The sequence below is a fragment of the Thalia democratica genome, chromosome 3, assembly GCF_965202585.1.
Source record: "Thalia democratica chromosome 3, ktThaDemo2.hap1.1, whole genome shotgun sequence".
Taxonomy (NCBI): Eukaryota; Metazoa; Chordata; class Thaliacea; order Salpida; family Salpidae; genus Thalia; species Thalia democratica.
Window position 1 is genome coordinate 49,522,302 of NC_139167.1, and position 14,540 is coordinate 49,536,841.

Sequence of the window (14,540 nt, forward strand, 5' to 3'; positions counted from 1 at the left end):
CGGCTTGTGCTCGATTCAGTTTAGATTCAGGTATGCCAATCATAAAAAATCTTTTAAAGGCGGCATATATGAAAATGACACTGAACTTTCGAAGTATGTTTGTGGCTTAAAGCGCAGCAGCATTGACTTTGAAATATCCTGGAAAGTTATAAAAAGAGCACAGCCTATAGCTAACGGTAATAGCCCAATATGTAGGCTGTGTCTCAAAGAAGCAACAGCCGTTGTATATGCACTGAATGACAAGAGATGCCTAAATAAAAGAAGCGAGTTTGTATCGTCTTGTAGACATATAAAAAAATCGCTTTTAAAGTTTAACAAGTTTTAATTTCATCTTAAAATAATCTAAATTTCAATTTTTATCTTAATTTCATCTTTATCTCTTTCAATTATCTGTCCTAATATATAGTTACTCACTTAAGTTATATGAATTTTTGCCAGTCTATTGTCGATTGGTAAATTAATTTTTGCACAAGCCGTTTTGCATGATTTTTAGTAGTTCCAAAATTACGTCATAATCTATTTATGCTAAATTTTAACTTTTATTTGTGTGTTTTGTTTTGTGCTTTATTTTAAACTTGTTTTGAAGCTGATGAGTGCATAGGCACGAAACTCGAGTCCTTTGAGTTTTACATCTTTAAATAAACCTTTTTATTAATTAAGCCCTTAAGGTGGGCTCGGTGTGAAAGATTTAATTTATCAAGTTAAATAACTTAATTCCATATATATATATTATTTATTGAAATGACAATTTTAAAAATGCTGGAACATATGTTTCATAAAGACAAAAAAGATTGTCTCTAATCTTCAGCCAGTTCAAATTTAAAATAAAAAGCACTTTGGTAAACAAAGATGCAAAAGTTTACATAAAAACGTTTTTTGAAGTATTTTAAAGTCAATTAACTGTTGTTTTCGTTAATTTTAGTTGTTTGATTAGTTAGATGGTAGATCGATTTTTGTACTAAATATTTGTAATGTACAATGTTCAATTCTTACGTCATATTGTTTTTGTTTTTTTTTAAACTTTTGCATCTTTGTTTACCAAAGTTCTTTTTATTTTAAATTTGAACTGGTTGAAGATTAAAGACAATCAACATATGTTCCAGCATTTTTAAAGTCGTCATTTCAATAAATTGTTTAAAGCCCTTCAAGTGGGCTTAGTAGAAGGTGTTCAAGTTTGAACTTTAAACTTATTATATATATATATATACATATATACATATATAAAGTGCACAAAGTGATCTACATCTGTTTTTTGAGCGTAGTTTTTTTACAGATGTCAGTAAGAGTTGCTTGTAAATGACTACGTGAAATGGCTGTCTACAAAATGCAAAAGACTGGAAGAAAGAGAAAAAAGCATCACTTTATGAAACCGAACTAGAAGAGGAAATTGATATAAAATTTTATTAATTGTTCTATTGCATCTTTGTAGTTGATCTTTTATTGTTGTGTACCGTGTAATTTTTTCAAACACAAAACGTCTGATAGATTGCCTTTTACATTGTTAAAAAGTTAGGTGGTAATGAAAAGAACAAATTGTTATTTTATTAAAATAAATTTATAAATAATGATAGAAATAATATTAGGTCATAAGTATTGTATTAAATATAAATCTTATATTCTAAAATAAAAATACATTTTTAATTAGGCGAGGCCAGATCCCTACAAGTAGCTAAATGTCACTAAAATCGATTAAAAAGACAAACTAACTAAAACTAAAACTCTGACGAAAAGTTGTCTCTCTGTCTCACCAATGTACTGGTTGTTCAGATCTCCTGGACACATAAATTTATAGACAAGACAACTCTGATACAAGCTACTTATTGAATCTTTTAGGGAGAAATATTTCCCTACTTTTAGTTTATCGATGAACAAATACAAAAGAAAGACACCTTTGAGACAGAATTAATTGAAAATAAAGATGATAAGAAACAATTCTTTACAATACCATATGTTAAAAAGACATCAGAGAAATTCGCCAAGAACATAAAAGCAGTATTTGAAAGCATCGGGGTAAAAGTACGCATTACTTATAGATCAGAAAAAGTAGGGAAATATTTCTCCCTAAAAGATTCAATAAGTAGCTTGTATCAGAGTTGTCTTGTCTATAAATTTATGTGTCCAGGAGATCTGAACAACCAGTACATTGGTGAGACAGAGAGACAACTTTTCGTCAGAATTAAAGAACATGTGACCCCAACCAACAGTGCGGTGTTTAAACATATTGAAAATTGTGTATTTTGTACTAATTGTAAAAATATTTATAATTGTTTCAAGGTTATTAAAACGTGCACTTCGTATAATGAATTATTATCTTCTGAAGCTCTACTCATAAAAAAATTCCAGCCAAATTTGAATAATCAGCTTGGTCCTGATAAAGGATCAAGAGTAACTATTAATGTGTTTAAATAATCCATTTTGTTTTAATTGTTTATAAAAATCCATTTTTGTTAATTACTTGTCGTTTTAATTAGTTGTGTTTTTTACAAATGATATAATTTCACTCAATTTATTTTGTCTTAGTTTAACTAGAGAGTGTTTAGTATTTTGATAAGGGAATTTGGACATTCCGAAAGCGCTTAAGTTTTAATAAAGTTTATAATGAAAAAATTTGTTTGTCTTGTAGTTAAATGGTACTTAATTGCATTAAAAGGTCTAAATATATCTGAATTATACAAGAAAACTGCAAGTATGACCGATGTTAAAGTTTATGAATTAAGAAAATTAGAAAAACTAATGATTAAGACAAGTATGAGAAGAATGGATATTAAATATTTAAAAAAGTGCGAAGAGTTAGACTTAATTCCTGAATTTTTGAAATTCAGGCCACCAAAGTTAAACGTTTATGAAAACGTGCACAAGTATTACCGTAAAGTTCTTTTAGAACAAATTAAGATAGCCAAAAAAGAGTTTCATTCTACAAAAAGATCAAGAGATGATATCATGTACAATCTCCGTGATAGGTTAACTATATGTCAATATCAATTGATATTACAGCAGATCAGAGATCACAGCATCAAATGTATGGTGTCGGATAAGAGTAAAACACACCAAAAGAAGCTCTTCAACTTGTGGAACAAACAGAGAAAAAGTAAAACGCCAGACTGTGTAATCAATTTAAGTTCCTACAAGTTGTCACTAAGTGAAAAATCAGCATTGATGTTTGGTTTCAAACGAAGCATTATGCCTAAACACATTGATGAAATAAAAACTAAAGCTTCTATTGAGAGTCAAACCAAAAATGTTTGTTCAAAAGAAAACAAAACTCTGAAATGACTTGCTAGAAAGTCTAAGAAACAGTACCACAAAGTTTATTTCTGAGAGCAACAAAGCATGTGCAACCAACAAAAACAAGGCAATACACAGAACACTAATAAACCTTGCAAGGAATAAAAACATTAGGTGCCTAAATATGGACAAAGGTAACGGAGTTGTGATAATGAACACAAAAGATTACAATGATAAAATGAATAAGATTCTAGAAGATGGCAGTAGGTTCAAAAAACTTAACTTTGATCCAAACTCAAACAACTACAGCAGAGCACCTTGGTACTTAAAAGAAAAAACTATATACAGACTTGTATACAAATACATTAAACCATTAGTCACTGACAAAGTGTACTATAAGTTAATACCCAAAGGAACACAGCCTGGAAAAATGTACGGTTTTGCTAAAAACCATAAAACTAATTGTCCTCTAAGACCAGTACTATCAGCAACAAAAACCCCAGAATACGCCTTATGTAAATGGCTAGAGACAGAACTTAAACCATACTTAAAAAGTGACTGGATTATTAACTCAAGCTTTGAGTTTGTTGAAAAATTGAAAGACTTTCGACCATTGAACACAGACATTTGTGTCACATTTGATATCAAGAGTTTGTATACCAACGTCCCGTTGGAGGAGACTATTAATAAGGTTACGAAAGTAGTATACATAGACAATCCTAGTTCAATATTTGCCCGATCAAAAATGACTCAAACAGTATTTAAAAATCTTCTAAGAGCATGCTCACAGAGCATCTTTATGTTCAATGGGACCATATATCAACAAACAAACGGTTTATCAATGGGCTCTCCTCTTGCCCCTTTACTGGCCAACTGGTTTGTCAGTCAATTGGAGACAGAGCTGCTCAACAAAACTGCAAGGCCAAGAATGTACTGCAGATATGTTGACGACATTTTCTGCATTTTCCAAAATAAAGAACAAATAGATCGGTTTGATGAAAAAAAAACTCAACAATATGCATCAAGACATGAAATTTGTAATCCAGACTTGCCAAGAAGGTAAACTACCATATCTCGATACACAGGTGACAATAAAAAACAACAAGTTTATAACATCAATATTCAGAAAACCAACAAGCACGGGCGTGCTCATGAATTTTAACTCGTGTGTACCGCAGTCGTGGAAGAGAAATTTAGTAAAAAACCTGAATCACAGAATCAAAAATCTCGTTACAGAAGATTTACAAAATAACGAGTGGCAAAAGGTAAAAGAGCTGTTGATGAAAAACTCATTTCCGGCCAAGTTTATCGATGAACAAATACAAAAGAAAGACACCTTTGAGACAGAATTAATTGAAAATAAAGATGATAAGAAACAATTCTTTACAATACCATATGTTAAAAAGACATCAGAGAAATTCGCCAAGAACATAAAAGCAGTATTTGAAAGCATCGGGGTAAAAGTACGCATTACTTATAGATCAGAAAAAGTAGGGAAATATTTCTCCCTAAAAGATTCAATAAGTAGCTTGTATCAGAGTTGTCTTGTCTATAAATTTATGTGTCCAGGAGATCTGAACAACCAGTACATTGGTGAGACAGAGAGACAACTTTTCGTCAGAATTAAAGAACATGTGACCCCAACCAACAGTGCGGTGTTTAAACATATTGAAAATTGTGTATTTTGTACTAATTGTAAAAATATTTATAATTGTTTCAAGGTTATTAAAACGTGCACTTCGTATAATGAATTATTATCTTCTGAAGCTCTACTCATAAAAAAATTCCAGCCAAATTTGAATAATCAGCTTGGTCCTGATAAAGGATCAAGAGTAACTATTAATGTGTTTAAATAATCTATTTTGTTTTAATTGTTTATAAAAATCCATTTTTGTTAATTACTTGTCGTTTTAATTAGTTGTGTTTTTTACAAATGATATAATTTCACTCAATTTATTTTGTCTTAGTTTAACTAGAGAGTGTTTAGTATTTTGATAAGGGAATTTGGACATTCCGAAAGCGCTTAAGTTTTAATAAAGTTTATAATGAAAAAATTTGTTTGTCTTGTAGTTAAATGGTACTTAATTGCATTAAAAGGTCTAAATATATCTGAATTATAGTTAAGTTGTTTTGTTATTTCTACAAACACACTGACGCACAGTATTTATGCCTTATAAAACAGTAAAAATATGATTAACTTGTATTTTTATTGCTACAAACACACTGACGCACAGTATTTATGACTTATAAAACTGTAAAACTTTACTTAATTTTTTTTTATTCTACAAACACACTGACGAACAGTATTTATCCGTTATAAAACGGTAAAACTTTGATTAAATTTCTTATTTTTATTGCTACAAATACACTGACGCACAGTATTTATGCCTTATAAAACAGTAAAACTATGGTTAAATTGTTTTTTTTTCTATAAACACACTGACGCACAGTATTTACGCCTTATAAAAGAGTAAAACTATGATTAACTTGTATTTTTATTGTTACAAATACACTGACGCACAGTATTTATGCCTTATAAAACAGTAAAACTATGGTTAAGTTGTTTTTTTTATTCTACAAACACACTGACGCACAGTATTTATGACTTATAAAACAGTGAAACTTTATTTAAGTTGTTTTTTTATTTTACAAACACACTGACGCACAGTATTTATGACTTATAAAACAGTTAACCAAGAGATTTAAAACCATCAAAACTTTACAGACTAAAGAAATTTTAAAAATACTTGACTAAAAAAAAGACGAAAAATTTGTAACAACATTAATGAAGGTTAACATTGTATAGTGTATATAATAATACAAATAGTGTATATGCAACTATCAGTATCTGTACATGTATTATGATACAGAATAATCAAATATTTACTGTTTAATAACAGACTACTGTATTTTTTGTTTCTATATGTACTAAAGGTACTTAAAGGTTTTACAAGTCTCAAATACAGTGCGTCAGTGTGTTTGCAGAATAACAAAACAACTTAAATATAGTTTTACTGTTTTAGAAGTCATAAATACTGTGCGTCAGTGTGTTTATAGAAAAAAAAAACAATTTAACCATAGTTTTACTGTTTTATAAGGCATAAATACTGTGCGTCAGTGTATTTGTAGCAATAAAAATAAGAAATTTAATCAAAGTTTTACCGTTTTATAACGGATAAATACTGTGCGTCAGTGTGTTTGTAGAATAAAAAAAAATTAAGTAAAGTTTTACAGTTTTATAAGTCATAAATACTGTGCGTCAGTGTGTTTGTAGCAATAAAAATACAAGTTAATCATATTTTTACTGTTTTATAAGGCATAAATACTGTGCGTCAGTGTGTTTATAGAAATAACAAAACAACTTAACTATATTTTTCTTGTTTTTAATAAATCCAAGTATTGTGCTTGCATCTACTTTTAGACATAAAAACTACTAGATTGAATTTGAAAAGGAGAACAGACTAACTTTTAAAAGAGCATGAGTTTACTTTTTTTTATTATTTTAGTTATATTTATTTATAAAAAGTAGTTATTGTTAATACTTTTTTAAGTTATCAAAATTATTAATATTTTATATCTAAAGTTTAATTTAAATTAATAAAAATGATCGTATTATTTTTATTTATGTCGCAATAAATCTTTGTAATGTCAATCGAAGTTTGAATGTCACCGGAAATTACAACATTTTGTTTTGCTTTGAAAACTTTGATTCCTTTCCGTGATCTGTAAATATTTATAGTTATAAATATCTAACAGAGTTTCTAAAAACACATTAGTAATCAAAGATAAATTGGGTGCACTGTTTTGTACCTGGTAGTAAATAAAAATTTAGAGCGTACTTTATGCGGTTGCGTACTTCTTATAGGCGTACCTTATCGATGTCTTGACTTTTTAAAAAGTATCTCCTTGAAATTTGGACCTTGTAGCAAATGTAAGTAGAATATCAATGTGAAATTTACTAAAAGTTCCTGTAAATATTGTTGAATAATGTGCGTCGATTATTTTGTAGAAAACCAATAAAACATTTTTGTCATCACCAATTTTTTTAAAACATATTTAAAGTAGCTTTACAGTAATTTTACTATGATTTTATACTATTTAACACATTTATTACCTTAAACTTAACTTTAAACTAAAAATAGACCCAAAAATGTGTACTTTCAAAGACGTGGAAAAAAATTGGAAAGCCTGGAAAAATTTTTGAAAAAACAAGTGGCAACCCTGTACATAAACTTTTTTTTGATTTTAAATGCAAACACAATATAGCAGGTACATTTGCTACTTCTTGTTTAGTTACGCACTTTTGCTGTGGAGGCAATGTGCATAGATTTGACAGGTCATTGTACAGAGTTATAACCATAATTTTTTTTAAACATATAAGTTATCTAATATTTCTGTGTGGTTATTAGACTGTTTGATTGAGTGTTATTGTTACCTTTTGTTGATTAGTTTAATTTTGCTTTATTTCATCTATTCATGATACACGTTAGGCTTTGTTGTTTTATTTTTCATAAATTCTATCAGCTGAGCAAAATTCTGTAAATTAAGAAAATAAAAATCATAAGTTTATCAAAGAAAAAAATTAAAAATAGTTTTTATGTTAAACAAAAGTTATTTTATTAATTAATGAATACTTTAGAGAGGCTATCAGCATCAAAAACTTGAAGATACCAGTACATAATTTAAAATAGATGCCAAATATTGTGAAACCATTGTTTGTTCATTCCTTTAACAGGTTGACCACTTCCCTATAAATCCCCGAAAATTTGTAATATTCTGAAAAATCCCTATAAATCCCTAGAAAAAGTGTAAATATCCCTAGAAATCCCTAAAAATTACAATTTTTTGCTTGGTGATTAAAGTTTGAAAGCCAAAACAGCAACCCTGTGTGAAAAAACTTATTATTTTTTAATCAAATGCAGTGCAATCTCAGTACAAATATGTAACTCCATAGTACCACCTACCAAATTAAAATTTACCTTCTATATTAAATGTAATTTTTCTATAGTTTTTTTATTTAACTAAAATTAGAGCTCAAAAACCCTTGAACTTTTTAGATTTATTATTAAGACTGTACTTATAAACAGTATTTTAATGACATATTTTAATTTTCAAACAGAATTTCTATAGTTTTATTGAAATCCTGATGTTAGTTATGTATGATAAATAAAAACAAGAAAAATCAGTCCAGTTTTTAAATTACCAAATATTTATTTTAGTGTTTAGTCTTTTTTTAGTTATAAATTTTGAAACAATTACTGTGCTTTTTAAATTAAAAAAAACCAGGCTTACTTAAAATAGTTTGATTTTTTTTTAACTCAGACTAATTGTTTTTTTCCCTAAATTTCTGGCTAGTTTTTGTTGACTTTTAATCTCTGTTTTTAACAAAATCCTTCTGTTTATATTTATATATTTATAGGTATTTAAGCTTGATTAACACTGGGTTCCCACTTCTCTATAAGTCCCTATAAATTAGCAATATTCTAAAAAATCCCTAGAAAAAATTGAAAAATATGTGAAAATAGTTGAAAATTATCTAGGTTGCCACTTAACCTGGAAACCTAGAGAAACCTGGAATCTGACATTTTAGGCGAAAAAAAAAACTGGAAAAAACCTAGAGTTTTGAACAAAAAACTGCAATTATAACAATTTTAATGTATTCAGTAGTAAAATTTTGATTTGACTCAAAAAATCTATCATATAGATAAACAATTGTTGTCATCATCAAAAAATTTTTTTATTAAAAAGCACATTTAAATTAGCCTTACAGTACCTTTTCAATGTGTTTTTTACTATTATAACAGTTTCTTACCTTAAAGTTGACTTAAATTATAATAGACCCAAAAATGTGTACTTTTAAAAACTTGGAAGAAATTTGGAAAACCTGGAAAAAAATTTGAAAAAATGAATGGCATCTCTGATGAGTTATGTTTTTTGCTTGATGATTGAAACTTGAAAGCAAAAACAGTGACACTGTGCTGTGAAAAACATGTAAAAAAAAATTAATTATCATTTTTTAATCAAATTCATTGCAATCTCAGTACAAAATTGTAATTGATTTCCTTATTTATATTAATTATAATTTTTCTAAAGTCTGCTTATTTAATTGAAATTAGAGCTTAAAAACACTTGAATTTTCATAAAATTCTTATTAAGACTGTGCTTATAAATGGTTAATGACATATTTTACTGTATGTATAATAAAAGTCTGTTTGTAACGTTTAAAAATCATTGTTTTTTGATAATTTCCCTATAAATTTGTTATATTTTATTAATTTCCTTAAATATTTTTTTGAATTTTTAGTGGGAACCCTGTTAACAGTGTTTATTACATCATTTGCCTCATAATATATATCTTTCTATTTTGTTATAAACTCAGTCAACATAGGCTAGCTTTATGTTTGACACTCTTGCAATGTTTGTTAAGTAACTTGAAGTTTTTAAGTTTTAGTAAAACTCAGGCCTGTTTTTAGTTTTTGCAAAACTCCTGGCAGCTAGGATTTTTATAAAATAAGAGGCAAATTTTTTGAGTTATAAACCTTTATTTTCTTGTTTTTTTTTTGTATAACATAGCAAGCTATTCAAGATAATTCAGGCTAGTTTGAAAATTTAGAATATTCAGGTGTCAACTGTGTTTATTTAGAAATAAGTTATAAAACAAATTTCAAATTAAAAGGGGTTTGTATGTTTTTTATACTTAAATTTTTCAAAATGAAGTAGTTAAGTTAAGCAAAGTTTTATTCCTAAATTTATTTTTTTAATAAAACATCAACTCTGTATAATGACCTGTCACACCTTTTTTTGAATTTTGATCTTATTTTATATAGTTTTTACTAAGCTTTAAGATGCTGTTTACAGATTTAAAATTAAAATCTATTTTTGAGATATAGCCAGTCAAAGTTGGAGGCAACAATAAGATCCTTATGGGAGGCGCAGACTAAAACCGCAAATAACTAGAAATCACTAAAAATCTGTCTTCTCTTACGTTTTTTGAGATAACTACTATATAGATAAAATTTAAAAACATTAAAAATAAAAAAAATTTAATAAAAAAACAAAAAAAAACTTTTTTTTTTGTTATTTTATATAAAATTTATTTTTTATTATTATTTTTTTTAATTATTTTTGACAGAATTTTCTAAATATATCAAGGAACATTTCCTGAAAGTTTGAGGTAGTTATATCAAAAAACGTAGAAGATAGATTTTTAGTGAAATAGTCTATTTTTGCCGTTTTAGTTTGCATCTCCCATAAGGATGCTATTGTTGCCTCTGACTTTGACAGGCTATATCTCAAAAATTATTTTGAATTTTTAAAATCTGTAAAAAGTATTTTGTAGCCTAGTAAAAACTATATAAAATAAGATCAAATTTCAAAAAAGGAGTGTTTAACCCCCCTATGCCCTTAATTGAGTTTTAACTAAGCTACAAGTTGCTTTTTACAGATTTTAAAACTCGAGAATCTTTTTGATATATAGCCTGTCCAAGTTAGAGACTACAATAGGTTCCTTATGGGAGGCGCAAACAAAAACAGCAAATAACTAGAAATCGCTAGAAATCAATCTCCTATGTTTTTTGAGATAACTATCTCAAGTTTTCAAGAAATTTTCCTTGCAATATTTAGAACATTCTGTCGGAACAAAATTTAAAAAAGTAAAAAAATATATATTTTATAACAAAAATCAAAAGAAAAACAGTTTTTTTTATTTATTATTTATATAAAATTTATATTTTTTAATTTTTTATAAATTTCTTGCAACAGAATTTTCTAAATAACGCACAAAACATTTCTTAAAAATTTGAAGTAGCTATCTCAAAAAACGTAGGAGAAGATGGATTTCTAGTTATTTGCTATTTTGGTTTGCGCCTTACATAAGTAACCTATTGTTCCTTCCAACTTTGACCAGCTATATCTCAAAGATTATTTTGAATTTTTAAATCTGTAAAAAGCATCTTGTAGCTTAATAAAAACTGTTTAAGATAAAATCAAATTGTGGAAAAAGTGGTTTACCTCACCTCTATGCCCCTAATAAAAGTTATTATTAAACTGTGTAAGTTTCAGAAAAACTGCCTAATAACTGGTAGGAGAAGATAGATTCTTAATGAGCAAGCCTAATTTGCCATTTTACTTAAGTCCTTCCATAAGGAACTTATTGAACTCTCAGACTTTGTACCCTCATATCTCAAAAACTTATTTGATTTTGCAAAGCGTAAAAAGCAACTACTAGCCAACTTGAACATTCTAAAATAAGATCAATATGTAAAAAAATAGACTTACCCCCTTATGATCTTAAAATTAAAATTTTTTATTAACAATAATTTAAGTTCATTAAAATTTAAAAAAAAGTCTTATTGATAAATAAATTGTAAATAGAATTTCAACTTAAATGCTTTTCATACATTTGAAAACTTGAGGGGGTTTAAGTTTTTTAACAAACTTAAAAAAAATTTTCAATCATCAACATTTGATAAAACAGTTATAATATAAAAAAATTGTAAATTCTTTTATACACTATGTTAAATAGACTTAAATAAGTAATTACTTAACTTTATAAATATTAATAAGTTTTTGTATACATTTTAGATTTGATTATACAGCCACAAGAATTTAGAACAAGCAATAAAAGATGGAGACTTCTATGGGAGGAAAAGTAAAAACTCAAAAAAATGTGAAAGTACAAAATAAGGCACCTGCTCCAGTCCAAATAACTGCTGAACAGCTGCTGAGAGAAGCAAAAGAACGTCAGTTAGAAGTAGTTCAAGGGATCCCAAAAAGGAAAATAACAGATAAAGAAGAGCTGCAGGAGTACAAGCTTAAGCAAAGAAAGTATTTTGAGGATATGATTAGAAAAAACCAAACATCTTTGCAGAGTTGGTTAAGGTATGCAGCATTTGAAGCTAAAATGAAAGAATGGCAAAGAGCTCGTTCAGTGTATGAAAGAGCATTAAATGGTCAATACAAGTCTATTCCTCTTTGGATAAAGTATACTGAAATGGAAATGCAAAATGGCCAGGTTAATCATGCTAGAAACTTATATGACAGAGCTGTGCAAATTTTGCCACGTGCAAGGCAGCTTTGGTTCAAGTATGTTTACATGGAAGAACTTTTAGGAGCAGTTGCCAACTGCAGACAAGTTTTTGAAAGGTGGATGGAATGGGAGCCTGAAGTTGAAGCATGGCATGCTTACATTAATTTTGAGCTGCGTTTCAAAGAAGTAGGTAGAGCTAGGAATGTCTATGAGTCATTTGTTGCTGTTCATCATGAAGTTAAAAATTGGGTCAAATATGCAAAGTTTGAAGAAAGGCATAATGAACTTTCAAAAGCTAGAATAGTTTTTGAGCGTGCTGTTGCCTATTATGGTGATGACCACATGAGACCTGAGTTATTTGAAGCTTTTGCAAGGTTTGAAGAAAGACAAAAAGAATATGAAAGAGCTAGAGCTATTTATAAGTATGCCATTGACAAAATAGAAAAATCTGAAGCACAAACCTTACTAGAAAACTACTCTAGGTTTGAAAAACGGTTTGGTAATCGACATGGTATTGAGAACGTAATAGTAAGCAAAAGAAAAGTTAAATACGAAAATGAATTAAAGGAAGATAAGTACAACTACGATACTTGGTTTGATTATTTAAGGCTATCTGAAGAAGAAGGAAATGCTGAAGTTACAAGAGAACTTTATGAACAAGCAATTAGTTGTAAGCCATTGACAAATGAAAAGCGTCATTGGAGAAGATACATTTATTTGTGGATTTATTATGCCATTTATGAAGAGTTAGTAATGAAAGATATAGATAGAGCACGTGATGTGTACAAAATGTGTTTAAAAATAATACCACATAAAATATTTACGTTCTCAAAAATATGGATAATGGCAGCTAAACTTGAATTGAGACAGAAAAATGTTGACCAGGCAAGAAAAATACTAGGAGAAGCTCTTGGAAGATGTCCTAAAGATAAGCTTTTTAAAAGTTATATAGATGTTGAAATTGAGTTACGTGAATTTGATAGATGCAGGAAGCTCTATGAGAAAGCTATAGAGCTAGCTCCATTTAACTGCATGAACTGGACCAAGTATGCTGAGTTAGAAGCAGAATTAGGTGATAATGAACGAGCTAAAGCAATTTTTGAATTAGCCATCAATCAAGACAGATTAGACATGCCAGAAATGGTATGGAAAGCCTACATTGAGTATGAGAAAAATCTTGAAAATTATGACAATGTAAGAAATTTGTATGCACGTCTTCTAGAACTCACCAACCACTTAAAAGTTTGGCTGAGCTACACATCGTTTGAAATAGACATTAGCAATTTTGAAAATGCAAGAAGAGTGTTTCAAAATGCCAACACCGCTTTAAGTATAGAAAGTTCAAAAGAAGACAGAATAGCCTTGCTGATGCGTTGGGAGGATTTTGAAAAGAAAAATGGAAGCACTGAAACCTTGAATGCGGTTCAGGATCAACAGCCTAAGCAAGTGAAGAAGAGGAGGAAGGTTGTTGATGAGAGCGGCAACGATGTGGGAGGCTGGGAAGAATACGTGGACTACATATTCCCCGAGGACGAACAAAGCCAGCCTGCCATCAAGCTTCTTGACATGGCTAGGAACTGGAACAAGAATGACGGAGACAGCTCATCAGATGACGAAGAAGGTAGCAGTGATGAAGATGAAGAATGAATTGTGGCAAATTAAATTATAACATTGAACGATACATAGTGGATTATCTTAATTTGTTGAGATACAGATGAAATTAAAAATTATGTAGAATTAGCTCTTTCTTATAATTTTCTATTAAAGTTCTAAGCCAAAAATCTTTTTTTACATTAGATTTTAAAATAGGCCAGCTGTTTAGTAAATTTGTCTTGTTCTACATAGATTCAGTTATACTTGTAGTACTTGAAAATACATCTGTATTGTTAAAATAATGTTTTATCAAAATAAAAAGTTTTGTTTTACTAAATAGCTTGATACATGGTCAATTGCCTTAAATTTTTACAGATGCTTTATTTAAATTAACTTAGATATAATATTTCTAAAGTACATATTTTTCAGTTGTAATAAAAAAAATTATGTATTAGTTGTTGAAATTAAAGTGTGTATAGTTTATGTGTCTTCCCAACAACTAGTTTAATAACATGTCTAAATTAAGATATTTTACTTCTAATATATCATTCCTTTCTAGGATATTTTGTTCAATTTTGAAATGAGTAATATTATAATTGAATTTTACATGTTTTAAATAAATATATAGTAAAGGATTTTTTTTAATTTTTCATTATCTTATAACGAAATCTTTAAATTTGAAACTTATAGATTT

The 14,540-nt window shown here is 28.5% G+C and overlaps 1 protein-coding gene across 1 annotated transcript; it reads left to right on the forward strand.

The window, feature by feature from the left end:
• Nucleotides 1–11,814: 11,814 nt before the first annotated feature.
• On the forward strand, nucleotides 11,815–14,220 carry LOC145831216 (crooked neck-like protein 1). Its single transcript, XM_082938363.1, has one exon. It carries the CDS (start codon nucleotides 11,852–11,854, stop codon nucleotides 13,898–13,900), a length of 2,049 nt encoding a protein of 682 aa, XP_082794489.1. The 5' UTR covers nucleotides 11,815–11,851; the 3' UTR covers nucleotides 13,901–14,220.
• Nucleotides 14,221–14,540: the final 320 nt, after the last annotated feature.

Excerpts from the sequence above, each read along its gene's own strand:
- LOC145831216 (XM_082938363.1), top strand. The coding sequence starts at position 11,852 with ATGGAGACTTCTATGGGAGGAAAAGTAAAAACTCAAAAAAATGTGAAA.